General features: G+C 24.0%; 1 protein-coding gene across 6 annotated transcripts in view; it reads left to right on the top strand.

Annotated features, from left to right (window-relative positions):
* The window catches only part of LOC129615930 (CUGBP Elav-like family member 2), a 187317-nt gene that overhangs the window by 152346 nt on the left and 17839 nt on the right, over positions 1–17132 (top strand). For 5 of the 6 annotated variants that reach the window (XM_055531359.1, XM_055531358.1, XM_055531355.1 and 2 more), the window contains 2 exons: positions 8059–8330; positions 9633–10162. In XM_055531359.1, the coding sequence (XP_055387334.1) occupies positions 8059–8330 (272 nt within the window). In that variant the 3' untranslated portion in view covers positions 9633–10162. Of the gene's footprint in view, positions 1–8058; positions 8331–9632; positions 10163–17132 lie in introns of those variants that run through there. The other variant, XM_055531354.1, reaches the window with a different exon arrangement.

Genomic DNA, 17132 nt, shown 5'->3' with positions numbered 1-17132 from the left:
GCAAGTCACAATCTTGTTCCGAAATTATAATTCAGTTTCGATATAACATAATTTGACAAAAGGTGGAATATTTTTTGTGCCCTGCACGTTCGTGAAAAATATACTAACTTTGGTATGGAGTTGTAACGACTTGAAAGAGTCATTTCCGGTATAGGCATACTCTTGCTCAGCGTAAAATTCTGGGTGGATTTGGACATGTCCGTCGTCAAACTTTTACAAATTGTTTCTTTTCTGTAATGGCCGGCTGCTATTGTAATTTGACCAATTCGAAAAAACGAGTTCGGGTAGCTGCCATACAACTTGAAAAACAATTTTTAAATATTTGGTAAAATAGAAACTTGACAGTCTTGTGCCTAATTATAGGTCAGACCTGTCTGCGAAGTTTATATAGAATAATATGACAAGTTCGAATAATTGCCGTACAAAAAATGAAAGCTAATTCTAGATGTTTCAAAAACAAATTTTTAAAGTCAGCTTGTCAAAGTATAAGTCAGTCAGTTCATAGCGACTGAAATATTTTTACTTGTTTATTTAAAGGTGTCAAAAATTTTGTAAGAATAAAATTTTTCAATTTTCTCACAAAAAGCATTTTGGATAAAAAAAAAATTTTCCATTTTTACTTGTTTTTTTTGCTTCAAATGTAACTGTAATACGAACACTTTTTCTTTTCAATTAGAAATGTGCTATAATAGGTACCTTGTTATTAAAAATGAATTCTATATTTGTATAAGTTGTTCATTTTTAAATGACAGACAACTGATATGGAGCTCTGGAGAAGGGGAAACAGGGCCAAAGAACTGACATACCCACTCCAATTTAAACCCATTGTTGTGCCTGCCGAAGGGGTGATATAATTAGGACGCATTAACAAAAATTTTGTTAAATTTTTTTAATAGTTGGAATAATTTTAATCGTAATTTCAATCAACATACACTTGCACATAATGTGATATTTAATTAGATTGTACATGGATTGTACAAAAATACTTTTTAACTCCATTTTACTCCTAAATTTTATGAAATAACTAAATTATTATTACAAAAAAAAAACAAATATTGCAAAAAATTTTTAACATCCTTTCATATTTTAAATATTCTCTTCCGCTCTATTTTATAATGTAGATAATAATATTTTTTGTTGATTCAATCAACTTCATCCTTTTTCAAATTTCGTTATAAAATAATAATATATGCACACGATTATATAGATAAACACATATATTTTGAATAGCCTATGATGTGCCTATGAGACAAGTTGCTTCATAATCAGTTTTAAGTTTCTCCAAATATTGAATGACAAGTTAGTATATTTTTAGGGTGTCAGTTAAAAATATCCTTTTTGATTGATGTACACACATAATATGTAGTGTAATAAAGAATATTAATTCAAAATATATTATTTTCTGATAATTAAAAATGTTATATTTTTCGGTATTAAATTCGGTATTGTATTAAAAATTTTCCAATTATCATTGGAATTTAATAAAAAAGATTCGAAAAGATTTTGAAATGAGGTTTGGTTAATGAATGATAAAAATAAATTTTTGATAATTTTTTCTTCCTAATTAATTCATTTGGAATTACGATACAGAAATTTGGAAGATAATGTTAATGTTAATTTCATGTTATGTAATGTTAGTGTTATGTTATGTAGGTCCCGATTTTTTTTGTAATTTTTGTGTGTGTTTTGTTCTTTCTCCTTTATTGAATTGTAATTTAATTTATATTTAAATTCTGTCATTATAATCAAAAACTGGTTTAAGTGAAATTTGGTCCTATTGCAATTTTATTTCGAATTCAAATTTTCTGTCTATTAAAATTGAGTATTCTGTTAAAATTTTAACTTTTATTGCTTTCGGTTTGGCAAGTTTTCAGTTTTAAACACAATTTCAATGTCAAGCTATCAAATTTGCGAATTCACGAAAATTTCTAAAATTTGATAGATTTTTTTATTTTGTAGATCACACCAAATTCTAAAACTTAATAAATTATTTTGGCAATATTATAAAAATTAGAAAATTTTCGCTTTGTTATAGCATTCCCAAATTATTTTTATGATTGAATTTAATCGAGGACTTTAGAAGATTTTCATTGAGATTTCAATTAATTGGAATCTTACACAATTTTGTAAGTAAAACTTTCAATATTGTTTTTTTTTTTTTCTTAAATTAAAGTTGATCTTTAATTTTCTTTAAGAAGAACTACTATAAATTTGCCACATTTTGTTCAAGACGTACGACATATATGTACATACATATATGTATTAAGCAGAGTGTCTGATTTATAAGTGCACTGACATATACCATTACATGAACCCTAATTAGTAGGTACAATTTTTGTATGGCAGTAACCTTACATGTTTACAATACAATAAATTTTAATACTAATCTCACCACTTCTGTGTCAGATAAAAAGATGAATAAATGAGATTTTGAAAGTTCGAGACAAGGACATTGCTCTTTGTGAATATTGAAAGTTCAAAGATTGCTCGAATTTTGAAAGTTCAAAAATCTTAAATTTTTAAATTTCAGTTTTTAAAAATGTTAATTGTACCATAACATTTACAGCCTTCTCTAATTTTAATACTCGTATACCTGGCATCCATGTTAATGGAGATTTAATTTAGTATATCAATCAACTTCCCGTATTTCGCATGATTTGGCATTCATTGAGAAAAACAAAATTCTGTAATTTGGTTTGGTATAGCGACAATTTTTGCAATGATTTGAAAATAATTTTACAGAAACTGAACAAAATGATGATTCAAATCGACTACACAAAAGTTTAGTATAAAAATTAAGTTCCATTAATATTTATTAATTTTTACGGTTCCGAGAGTTTTAAATGGTATTCTTAATTAACACTTCTATGTATGACACAGAATCGGGAGTAATGCTTCGAATTTCCAAATAAAATTCAAGATTGACTGAAGAATCTTGTATCTTAGAATATATTCACCAGTAAATATTGTCTCCATAATTTACGATCTATACAACGGTATAACATTGTTGTACACTTAGAAATTGAACACTCTGTATATAATATGTGTACATAATATATTTTTTTCTTTTTTGCTACTTCATCATAAACCAATAACAATTTTTAAAGGTTTATCTACCGATTATATACGAAATATAAAGGTGCAGTTGATATTGAATCGTATACGATATATGCATGTATATAATATAGTTGAATTGTTATAGTTGGTTTTCTTAAATCTTACGATATTGATGATGATGTCGATTATAATAAAACTGATGATGATGATGATGATGTTGAGATTATATTCGTTGGTTTATAATATGAAAATCTATGGGATATATACACATATGTACGTATATGTTTACATAAGTATATAAGCATCTTTCTGTAACTTATAATTCTCTATAAGAAGACGAATTTGTTTTCCATTTTTTTTTTCTCTCTCTCTTTCATTTCAATACTATTTGCTTACTCATTTCATACATTTTCCAAATATTTATATTTTAATCGTATATATACCTTAAGCTTACATATACCTTGTACATACGTCTATAGTTATGTATATTGAAAAATATATGTAGGAAAAAAATTTAAGGTAATATAGGATAAGCATAATAAAACAAGGAGCAGGATCCACTCTATATAATATTTACAATACCTTTAGTTTAAATTTTTTCTGGTTTCGGTTGGATTTCTTTACAATCTCTGTTGCTTTTCTTCTTATAACCATATACAATATATTGGAAAACACTACTATTATAATGGAGTTATATATTTGCTTTTTTCTTTTTTTGGAGATGAATAAGTAAAATCCAAAACCAAACCAAATCAAAAATAAAAAAAAAAATCGAGAAACACAAAAATAAATTATAGTAACTGAATTGGTTTTTTCGGTTTTTTGCTTATTTTTTTTTTTTGTTTTGTGATTATTTGGAACGGATGTTGCGTCTTCATAAACGGAAACAGAAATTCAATGAAGGAAATCGTTTCAGCTTTCGTAAACAGAAAATAGAAAAATAAAATAAAATGTGGTAGACCGTAAACGGATATTTAAGTAAATATTTTATTATAACGCTTCTTTAATATAAGAAGAACAAGAAAAAATAAAACTAAAAATATAGAAAAAGAGTTACAATTCTCAGAAAATATAGACAAAATCTATAAAATATTGGTTATATAATAAAATACGATATACATATTTATATATATATATATATATTATGTATACCTGCAATAGTCAATAAGCTGTATGGAATCTTACGATTTAGAAGGATTTCTATTTTTAAAAGCTAAAAAATGTTTATGAATTTTTGTGTTTAGGTTATATTTGAAATGTACGATTACGCAATAAAATGATATTTTTAATAGCAGCTGTATTTGACAGTATAACTTTACAGTTAATCACTATGAAGGATGACATATTAACATTATCAAATGTCCAGAACCAAATTTTATTTTCATTTTATAGTAACATAAGTGTCAGTATTGTATTTAAGGCACTCACAGTAAATTATTGTGTAATGCTTACAAGCTTTTGGAACATTATTATGCCCCTTCTTTTGTTATAGATCTCGAACCACTCCTTTAATGGAATCATTTAGTAAGTTAGAAGTTGCTTTTATATTATGGTGTACAATCAAATAATTGCAGAAAGACAGCAGTATCTGGTACTTCCAGAGACACCCCTAAATGTTACTATGAACTGCTCCCTTATGTTACGTCAAAAACTGAGTTGTCAAAGATCACTTCCTAATATTCGACTCCTGTTGTGCTCTTTCTTTCTTTTTCGTCTACGTGAATTGTATGCAGATGTTCCAGTTTCTTTCTTCTATATTTTCAAACTTACCTGAGTGATGTATCACTCTATTAAAATTGTTTTGTAAGATATTTGTTTTATTTTAGATTTATTTCAAATTCATATATTAAAATTAATATATGAATTTTAATATTTATTAAAGAAACTTTTAAATTTAAAAAATTTTGAAATTAAATAAATAAATTGAATTTCAATAATAACTGTTTTAAAGTTGAAAATTTTTGTAAAACACAATTTCTCCCATATTATTAAATATTATATTATGAAACTTTGGAAAATAAAGTCCTAAAGTCATGATTTTTTAAAAATATTAAATTACGTAATATTTACAGAAAATATTTTTTTTTTTTAAAAAAAACAGCTTAAATATACAAAATATTTATTATATTTCTTTCATTTAAAGTTTCGAAAAAAAAAACAAATAAAGTAAACAAAAAAAAAAAGGAAAGCTTAAGAAAAATTTTAACCTGCTCGTTATTTTTCCCTGCATACGAGTAAATGAGTAAATAAAACACAAAATCAGATGTGGTCAGCACATTGTTAAGTGCTTTATGTATTTTATAAACAGGAAGTTTAAAAATTTCTCAGATAGATCGGAGAGAATATTGGTCCCTATTTTTAAATATCGCCACTCCCAGTTAGTAATTACGTTATCGTAATTAATAACAGTACAGACAATTATTGTAATTAATTACGATCAGGTTGATTGTGTAAGACGAAATATTGAACACTCTATGAATGAAGACGCGGAACCATAATTCATACCGCATTTTTATAATTTGGAGAAATTCATTACTATTAATTCATTACTATATACTAATAACGTAAGTGAAATTCGGTTCGATAACAATACCTTTCTTATTATATGCAATGCAGCCGGTAAAAATACGTGAAATTTTGTTAAAAGTTCCATAATTTTTAAATATAAAATTTTTTTTTTTTTTAAATAAACTCTTTTTTTTTTGCCATTACCGTATATTATGTACACACCGGTATACATCATAGGCGAGTATATATACAGGAACGTACATATATATGTAGACTCAAATATGTATTTTTCCTTTAAAATTTCTGTACAAATAAAGTATTCGTAGTCATGCATATACTACATATTGTATATACATTTAGAATTCGTACAATATAGTACATGTATATGGATAGGTCTTGCTCCCATATCGTATCGTATTTATTAAAAGTAACTGCTTAGTTACAGTTCGTATAATTCGATTTACCCCATTAAATTCGTACATTTTTCTCAAAAAAATTTTTTTATTATTATTCGTTTTCGTTGGATGAATTTCACATATGTACGTATATGTATGTATAATGTATGTGAAATGGATTTTGGTGTTATGGTTTTTGGCAATATAGCACAGTAGATGAATTTTCAAATATGTTTTTCTTATTTTTTTGTATTTTTAAATAAAAGTAAAGAATATGGTTTTCTTTTTATTTTATTAAACTATAAAAGTAAGAGAATGCTCTTTTTATTCAAAAAAAAAAAAGGAAAAAATAAGAAGAAATGAAAAAGGCAATTAAAAGGACATTTTATAAGGAAGAAACTATAACAAGATGATTCTTAAATTGCATGTATATTTGCATGCATGTGTGTGTGTGTGTGTGTTCTTTGCAATACAAAATAAAGAAAATCTACATTTACATTGTTTTTGTTTTAAGAAAGGAGTATTGCATGGGTAAAAGAAATTAAAAGTGGTTTCAATAATTATATTGGTACTCGTAATGTGGTACAAAATTATATTGAAGGTATTTATGTGGTGAACATATACATATCTATGACAATATATGAACATATTCAGGCATCTATTCTTCAATGATTTTAAAATAATTTTAATATAAAAAAAGTTAATTTATTTTTTCTTCATTTTTAATTACCTTGGTTTTATATTCGTATATAATATTGTATAAATTAAGAAAATTTTAAAACCGAGAAATTTTTACAATAAAATATGTAATAAGAACAATAGCTGGTATACAATATAGTCGAACTTGTCTGTATATCCCTTTTCCCAGTATAAAGCTAAAGATTAAACTGCATAATAATTTCTCAATACGGAGAAAAACCCGTCCGAAACGATTGTCACGTCTGATATCTAGTACCGGGCAGTGGCAAAGGGAGTGCATGATAATTTCGGCACTATCCCCACAGAATCTGCCTGAAAAAGAGATTCCGAATCCGGGTTTTATTTACCCCCATTAACTCTGAATCTTACTTCCCCGAGCAAGATTAAAAAAACGCCTTGCACGATACCAACGCGGCGTCAGTAAAATCGTTTTGCCTCCCAACTAAGGTAGCCTAAAGGGCCTTTCACTCCAATCTATCGAAAACAGCCTTCGTTGTCTCAATCCGTTGTCCACTCTTAAGGGTGTAATTTTTTAAATTGTCTCTCACAAAGATCTCTATTCAAAGTATTTGGGAGTGCAGGATAGTAGGGCCGGTTATACACGCGTATATACCTCAACTCTTGATAACGAAAGTCATATACTTAACGTTTAAGCCGTTACGGTGAACCTGTCTATATGGATATTTTACCAGAAATGATAACAGCAAGATGCTGTATTTCAAATCAACAATTTTCTGAAAAATTTTACACATAATGGACGTGCAATTTTGGGGTTTTCTATCACACTTTCTTTTCGCTAATGATAATCCGTACTGAGCCCATTCTTTCAATGTATTGGTATTGCATCACATTTAAAGGATATGCAGAGTGATATTTAATGTTCGAATCAATTAATAAACGGCTATCCGTAACTCACTTGTTTTAAAGAAAGCGGTAGCTTAAGAGAATGATAAAACAAGTTTTGTAAAATAATTTGAACGTGATTTTTTTTATTTCATTTCTATTTTTATTGACACGTCCTAAAAATTTTATTATTCCAAATATATTCGAAGTTTCCAATTAAATTTTAATTTAACTAAGAACTACATATATATATATATATATATATTACGGTATGTAGCCATAGCTATAGTACAATTTGTTGAATAAAAACAAGTTCTCAAAAAGTCTCATATTCCATTTAAAATATATACATATACTACTTCATATACGAGTATATATAGGTTAACCCCATGTACTTTTACTTAAAATAGAAATAGAACAATATATATATATACTTATACATACTTAAATTTAGACCTCAATATATTTTATTTACTTACATATTTTTTATTTATTTAATTTTCTCTATTTTTTTATATAATTTTCTATTTTTTTTTTTCTATATATTTGTATATAGGACCAGAAGGATGCAATTTATTTATATATCATTTACCACAAGAATTTACTGACACAGATTTAGCATCAACATTTCTTCCGTTTGGAAACGTGATTTCCGCTAAAGTGTTTATCGATAAACAAACAAATTTATCAAAATGTTTTGGATTTGTATCATTTGATAATCCTGATTCAGCGCAGGCAGCAATTAAAGCAATGCATGGTTTTCAAATTGGTACAAAAAGATTAAAAGTTCAATTAAAAAAACCAAAGGATGCATCAAAACCATATTAGGTATTTATTATTATATTTTTTACTATACATATACTATATATATACATATATATATATTTAAATATATACATATATAATTGTGATTTATTTTTATGCACAGAGACTGTATCCGAACAATATCTTTATAATTATTATTGAGGATTATTAATAGAAAGTTGAAATTATGAGGAAATCATTAAATATTTTTTATAGCTACTAAATTTTGCTATATTTTCAATAAATCTGCTAAGAACATATTAATTTACTAATTTTATTGCTTTGATGATATTCTAATACAAGTTCTTTTCATACACGAATAAATTTTTAATGATATCTCATAAAATTCTAATCATACTATTTTAACAATATTCTAGAACTATTTCCTAATAAAATCAAGAACAATTAAATTATAAGTACTTATAAAATAATAATGGATATTATTCGAGAAATTATTACAATGTTATGTTTAAATCTTCAATTTGGCGAATAATTTCGGAACATACCCCAAATATTTGAAAATGTATGTTGAAACAGAGTCCAAATATTTTATTGTATTACAATTATTAAATTTATTCGGAAAAGTACAAATGTTGTCCATTGATTTCACAGTTTTCAAGGCAAGTTTAATTGCTTGGTATTTATTGCGTTGATATTATATTCTATTATCTACACTAGACAGATTATATTCCACATTCTACATTAGAGAGATTATATTCCACGTTCTAACTAATTCTCTTTCAGAAATAATATGAAATAAAGTAGTATTAATAAAAGAAATTAAAAGAAATACTACCAAAAATTATTCCCGAATAATAAAATATTGAATAAATATTATAAATGACATTAAAATTGAATTAAATGTCATCTTCATTTGTCAAAATAGTGACATAATTTAATGACGTGTGTAATGAATTTTTTCCAACAGTACTTGCTTTTATTCGTTAACAATATTGAAATTTTAGAAATGTGGTACCCAATTTTGTTTTCTCTCGTTTTACACTATGCCTAGAAAATTTTGATACACCCTGTGCATATAATAAATCAAATAACTGTAATCCTTTAAATTAAATAAATAAATAAAAAAAAAACTGTAGTTTTTTTCCGCTTCTTTTTTTTTATAACTTTTATTTATATTTCCTCAAATTTTATAAATTTATTTACTTATATCTATATATATAGGTATATATATATATAAATATATATATATATATATATATATATTGATGTGTTTATGTTTATACTATATAAAATGTGAATTTATTTTTTTTGCTATCGCTTCTTTTTATTTTGATTTTTTATTTTCTCTTTTTTTTTTAATTTTAGTGTATTTTCTTTCTTGTGTACACACATATACACTCAACTTACAACTATTTCGTAGTTTATATATATATATACATGTTTGTAGTATATAGTTCAAAAAAATATATATATATATGTACATGGTAGTTATATATATATATATATATATTACAAAAATAAATATATTATGTGCTTTATATTTTTATTTCTATATTATTGTTTGCAAATAAATTATTTAATTATCGTATTGGCAATTTGCGAAAATAAAATAAAATAACAAAAAAAAAAATAGAATAAAATAAAAAATTACTCAAGTAAAACCGAATTAAAAATAAATACAAAAAAAAAAAAAATTGAAAATAACAAGAAGAAATACGCAAGTAGAATACTAAAAACACAAAAATAAAGAAAGAAAAAAATTATAAGGATAATAAGGAGAAAAAAAAAACAAAAACAAAAACAATAGACATAATAATAAAATGAAAAGGGACTTGTTGAATTTAGGTTAAGCGTTTTTTATTTTTATTATTTTGATCAGTTTTAATGCTAAAAACTTTAATAAAAATTTCTTATATTTTATATTTTTTGTTATTTTTTATTATTTTTTATTACTTATTACATGTATACATTATGTAATTAAAATGTTAAAGCGCTGAGAATTAACATCTCTATACTCAAATACACATAGTATACAATAATATAAATAATATATAATTGTATGCATAATAATTATTTAAATTAACTTAATTTTCAAATAATGAATCAAACATGTTGTATAGGTATTCAAACATGTTGTATACCTATTATGATTTTTAATGATTTAAATAAATTATTAAAAATGTGCGAATTTTTGAGAATCAATATTAATATTTTTTTAAAAATAAATATAAAATATTTATTTTGTTTGCCCATTCATACACAGAGCCTATAATTATGCAATATATGTATGAAATATATTTTAAAAATCAAATTTTTTAAATAATTTTATTAACATATCAAAAATTATGCTTATTTTACATTATTATTCTATTTAAATAGAAATATAATAAAATCTTATATGCAATTGAAAATTAAATTAAAATTAAAAATAATATTTTTATATTAAAATATTAAAAATAACTCAATTTTTTTCTCTTACTTTTCTGGAAATAACCAATTAACGAACATATTTTATTATTTAATTAATGAAATTTATTCAACTTACTCAATATGTACATATTCATTATTGTACCCACAATGTTAGTTAATTGAATAATTATTATGCAATAAATTATATATATAAATAATTTATTTTAAAAACTATTATTAACTATTAAAAATAATGAGGAATTTACATTTATTTACATAAAATGAACAAAAGTAATTGAATTTAATTAAAAAAATTTCTGAACACTATTAAAAAAAAATAGTAATTACAAAAAAAAAAATTGAAATAATTAATCGGATTATTATACCAAAGTATTTGTTTTGATTAATTATAATTTAAATGTATTTTTAAGTGTTTTTATTTATTAGTACATTTTTCTGCTGCAAATGTAGAGCACATCTTTCAATGAATTATTATTTTTATTATACGAACAATAAAGCTCACCCCACTCTTTGTTAATTTTAATTTAATAAACAGTATAACGGGTCTCACAAGAGAGAAAAAAGAGAGAGTCAGTTAATATAAATGCTTAAAATAGATGAGAATGCCACAGAACAGTTGATTTAGTTTAAAATTCTTAAATTAATTCAATATACTCTCATTGTTGTTGTGTCAGTGTATGGTGACATGAATTAAAAGAGAAAATTGAGAATTTTATATTATAACATTTTATGAAACTTAATGTATACATTGTAAAATTTCGCAGAAAGAGAACAATTATTCTTAAAAATTATTTATGTGTAAATAAAAAATAATTGAAATTTGCTTAAGTTGAAATTATTTTTTTTTTAATTATTTTCAATTTTGACTTAAAAAATTTTTTTATTACATAACCAGATTTTAATTTAAGCATTTAATTTTGTTTTATTTTTTGAGCATAAGAAAAAAATATTTCAATTTTTTGTTTTTGTTTTTTTTTTTTTTCTAAAACTCGAAATAATTTTTATAATAATATTTTTATTATTTGTTTTATTAATTTTAAATATTTTTTTTTTTTTATTAAAACACATGCACATCAATTTCAAAATCAATTTAATTTTAGTTCCGATTTTCTCCGCAACAAAAAATTATTAAATACGTATCTAATATCAAAATATTTATAATATGTCAAATATGTCAATTAATGAGAAGAACTAAAATCGAAAAAAAAAAAATATTAACTAAAATATGTGCGCGTGTATGTGTATAAAGAATTAAATTAGAAATTATTATGAACTTATATAATATTTGTTTAATTTACTTATCGTTCTCCGCCATAATAAAAGTATATTAATTGAAAAAATTCGATTTCAAAGGTTCTGGGACCATAATTTTAATTAAAAATTTGCAAAAAATTTTATGTTATATTTAGTATAACAAAAATGAATTCAAAATTAAATATCAGAAAAAATCGACATTTTTTTTTGCTATTTTCCGAAATCGATGTTTTTTGAGTTAATACATTTTTATTATAGCCTTTATATTTCTTCACTATTTATAGTTTATTTAATGATTATTATTTTTTTCTTAAATGTTTTATGTTTATATTTTAAAAAATTCTTGTTTTTTTTTTTTTAATTTTAATTTTTGTATATAAGAAATAGAAAAAAAAAACTCAATTTTATGTCAAAACCAGTATAAAAACAAGACTGGTTAGATTATGTCATAATATTTTGTTGTTGTATTCTACTATAATTATAAATTATATATGTATATGTAGGTATATATAACGCCATCTCCTTAATTAATAAGGAACTATAATATATAACATATGAACAATTATTATTGTTAATTATTAAAATTTAATATGTTTTTTAATTTTATAACTATTATTCTTATTTTATTAATAATTTTGTATAAAAATTTGTATTTGAATTGATTTGATAAAAAAAAAACAAAAAATTATTTTTATTTGTTTTATGGAATTATGAAAAATGTTTTTTATAAATTTATGAAATTTTATGAAGTGTTTTATGAAAAAAAAAAAAAATTTTGTATTTTAATTATTTTACAAAAAAGTTTTGTTATCACTTTCCATTTTTCTTTTTTATTACTTTCACAATTAAATTTTTTCTTAGTGTATACAGAATTTTAAGTTGTATCGAACATGTTTGTTTGAAACAGAAATTGTTCGAAAATGAAATTGTTTGAAAAAGCAATTATTCGGAGCAATATTTGATCTTTAGAATTGCGAATACTATAATCATTCGATACAACTGTAAATTTTTATTAATGTTGGTACACTGAGAAAAAATTAAATTATAATTAATTTGTTAATTACTATTATAATTGTATAATTTGAATTTTTACTTTAAATGTTTAATAAAAAAAAAAATATATATTTTATATGTTTAATTAATAATTATTATTATTATTATTGTTTATATATTCTTAAAATTAATTTGAATTGAAAATTGTTTTATTTTTTTTTTTTATATTTGTTTGAAATTTGTTTTGAAATTGAATTTATGTCAAAATATAATTTGAATTATATATATATATATATATGTTTTTTAAGACTGAATCGATTGAATACATATTGATATTTAAATAATTTGAAAATTTTTAATATTTAAATATTTAATTAAATTCTATTATAATTATGAATTTATAATGAATGAAAATCGTTTCTTTGTTACAAATAATAAAAAAAAAAAATATTATTGTTTTTTCTAATACGAATTCTTCAATAATTAATATAATAAAATTAAATGGGTTATTGTAATCGGTAAAGCGAATACAATAAACTCGGCGAATTCGCTTTCTATTTTGAAATATAATTGGCGAATGTTTGTGTTCACTTGATCCAAAACGTTGCCATGGAAAGAAATCAAAATATTATTTTTATTTATTGGCCTAACTTGTTTACCCTAATTTTTACCCTGATTTGATAGTTTAGACAGCTTATCCTAATAAAAATTAAGCGAATTCATTAGCAACTCGTTCAATATGTTATTCGTTTCGTCGAGATAAGTTTTTCGTTTCTCCGAACTTAGACCTTATATAAGTATAAATGCTTAGTTATACTATGCAAAAATTCAAATACGCCGGTAAGTATGCAAAATTCTAATATTAAAAAATAACAAGATTATAAGATTTCAAATGTTAATTATCTTATTAAAGGATTAATAACAAAGAGCCAAGATATTTTACTTTAGTTCAATCATTGCAAGAACAGCAACCTAATAATGCTCTAAGTAAAATGAAACATTTTTTTTTCAATTTTTTATTAAAATAGAAATTATTGATTGCAATAAAGGAATAAATTAATAAATTTTTTCATTTGGGACATTCTTACTAGCACCCAATTTGAAAATTTAAAAATTTATTTTCGATGTAAACATCAAATTTCTGAATACCAAAACACATTGTTAAAAAATTTGAAGAATAAAAAAAAATAAAATATTCTTGTTAGAAGGCAAGCCCTATATAAAGGCCTAATATAATTGGCATATGCCATTTACAAATTTTGAATATAATTAATTAATTTATTTTCAATTTTTATTTTTTTTTTATTTTTGGTCCACACGTGGTTATTTTGGACCTTAAGTTTATTATGATTGAATTCTTTGACTTTAAAGTGAAATATCACTTAAAAATGTCGATTAGATGAAATCGTGCCAAGAACTCATAAATTAATAAATAATGTCAAGAAAATCTTTATGAAAATAAATTATTTGTAAATATATTTGTACAGAGTATGTATATATATGTGTCTATATATGCCCATTATGTATATATTTTGTAAAATTATTAAAACATCTGGTGAATTTTTGTTTAATTTGTACAAAAATTATGCATACTTATATTATATTGATGTATGTATATATGTAGATATGAAATTATATATTTATAGGTGTACATAATATTAATGTATATACTCGTATAATTTAATATTATATATTAAAAAAAACATTACATTTTCCTCTGTAAATGTTATTTTTTACTCTTTATAAAATTTTTTGGGCTTTTTTTTTCTTTCTCTTTTTTCTCATGTATTTTTTTAATTTTCTCACAATATTTATATTTTTTTTTTTGCTTTTTTTGTTATTCATTTATAAAAAATTTATGAATTGTTATACTTTATTCTATACGAAATTCTATGTATTTCTATTAAATATAAGAGTAAATATATACACTTTTTTTTTTTTTTTTTTTTTTACCGAGAGGAAGGATGAAAAATCTCGAAATGCACTGCCAGACGAAAAGCAGTAGTGTGGAACTTTAATCCACTAAAAAACACCCTCCTCAAAATAAACTATAAAACTAGTCGGAACGACTAACCAATTATTTTGCTCTAACTTTTTTGATTATTTACAAGCTTTTGATCTGGCTCAATAGTGTACTAAGTACTCATTGTTCCAAATAAAAAACTTTAAACTAACTCGAGAGGTCTCGTACGTTTAAGTCTCCTAACAAAGTTTTGATTGTCAACCAATCGAGCCGCCTCGATGTTGACATGATTGGATAAACGCATTTTATGATTGGCTGCTTGCTTTTTAATTTCGTCTGTGACACTTAGGATCGTGAGATCCACGTGTATATCGGCATTACGGACATACCAAGGGGCGTTTACAATGTCCCGTAATACCCTATTTTGAAATCTTTGTATAGATTGGATATGAGTTTGCGCAGCGCAGCCCCACAACTGAATACCGTAAACCCAGACAGGCTTAAATATTTGATTATATATCAAAACTTTGTTGTATATTGTCAATTTAGAACGCCTCCCCAAAAGCCATTCAAACTTTCTCCTCCTCTAGTTGAGATCTCTTTTTCTTTATGTGCTCCTTCCATCTGAGCTTCGCGTCCAACGTCATTCGCAAATACTTCGCCGTGTTTGCGGACGGAATCAAAACGCCATTTATTTGAACCGAAAATGAATTGTCAATTTTCCTATTAGTGAAATTTACATGTACTGATTTCACCTCGTTAAGTTTTATATTCCACTTTTTAGTCCATTTTGAGATCTTATCACTGGCCCTTTGCAGTTTTTGTGTAGAATCATTTTCATTTCGTCCAATTGCGATAACTGCTGTATCATCAGCAAATGTAGCTGTTGTCACTCCTTCCGATTCCGGAATATCACACGTGTATAGCAAGTATAATATCGGGCCCAATATACTCTCCTGTGGTACCCTCGACTTGATATCCCTAAGCGAAGAGTACTCCTCTTCCTGTTTAACTCGAAATACCCTATTAGTCAGGTAAGATTCGAGCAGGTCAATATACTGCCTTGGTAGTAATCGCCTAAGTTTTTTTATTAATCCACAATGCCAAACCTTATCGAAGGCCTGGACTATCACGTCATAATTGAAACCACTTTTTATTATCTCGTCTACGATCACTAGAATAACATATGGACGTGATATTATCACTTCATACGCGGAATATATGAATGTCATATTCGACTACTTTAGAATATGAGTTGAATATTTTTTCAAATAACATTCCTCAAAACTTCATTCTGCATTAAGTCGTGTTACAATATTTATGAATTGGGGTTTTATAATTATAATATCTTTCATATTTGTAAGGAAAGAAAGCAAAGGAAAAAAAATTGAAATATTTTTATGTAAAATATTTTTATGTTACCATGTGAATATACAAGGAATATTTGCATACACATTTATACATATGTGTACATACTGTATTTTAATACATAATATAAATGTTGTTCAAAGTCACCTACTTATCTACATGTATTTAATATATGAAGGTCTGTATGAGTGTACCAAAATAATGTCATAATGAATATGTAAGAATAAAATATCTTAAACATATAAAATTGAATATTACATAAAATAAAAAATTAAGTGAGCAAAAAATAAAAAAAAAATATCAAATTTTTAACTTTTGCAGTCATTCTTGTTATAGAAACATGAGTTTTCTTTAAAAATTTTCTGTTTTGGATTTTTATATTATTAAATTCCATGGAAAAAACACAAAAAAATATTTTTGTTTCAAAAATACAAAGTTGTTTATTGTATAATTTGTGTGTATGTGTGTATGTACTTTGTATACACTTTGAATACTCTATGAATATTTTATTGTCACATTAAAAAAAAAAAAATATTTTTTATCACTTTTAATTTTAATTTTTTTTTTATTTTTCCATTTTTGTCTCCTGTTTCCTCTCTATAATATCAAATTATAAATTTTTTCTTTTTTTTGGAAATTTTTTTTCTTATCAAAGAGCACAGAACATTGAATTACAATTTTTAATTTGGAAAAAACTCAGCATATAATAGACCTTTACAATTTCAAGGACACTAGTAAGCTTTTAATTAATATACCCCGAAAAATGTGAATTTGACTGTTAGTAGAATTTCACACTTTATGCCATCTGAATTTCATGAAAAGTTTTCCAGCTACTCCAGTTAGTAAACTGAATTCAA

This window comes from Condylostylus longicornis, unplaced genomic scaffold, assembly GCF_029603195.1.
Source record: "Condylostylus longicornis isolate FDR11 unplaced genomic scaffold, ASM2960319v2 ptg000153l, whole genome shotgun sequence".
NCBI lineage: Eukaryota > Metazoa > Arthropoda > Insecta > Diptera > Dolichopodidae > Condylostylus > Condylostylus longicornis.
The sequence above is the reverse complement of the archived record's forward strand: the minus strand, read 5'-3'. Positions and strand labels throughout refer to the sequence as shown.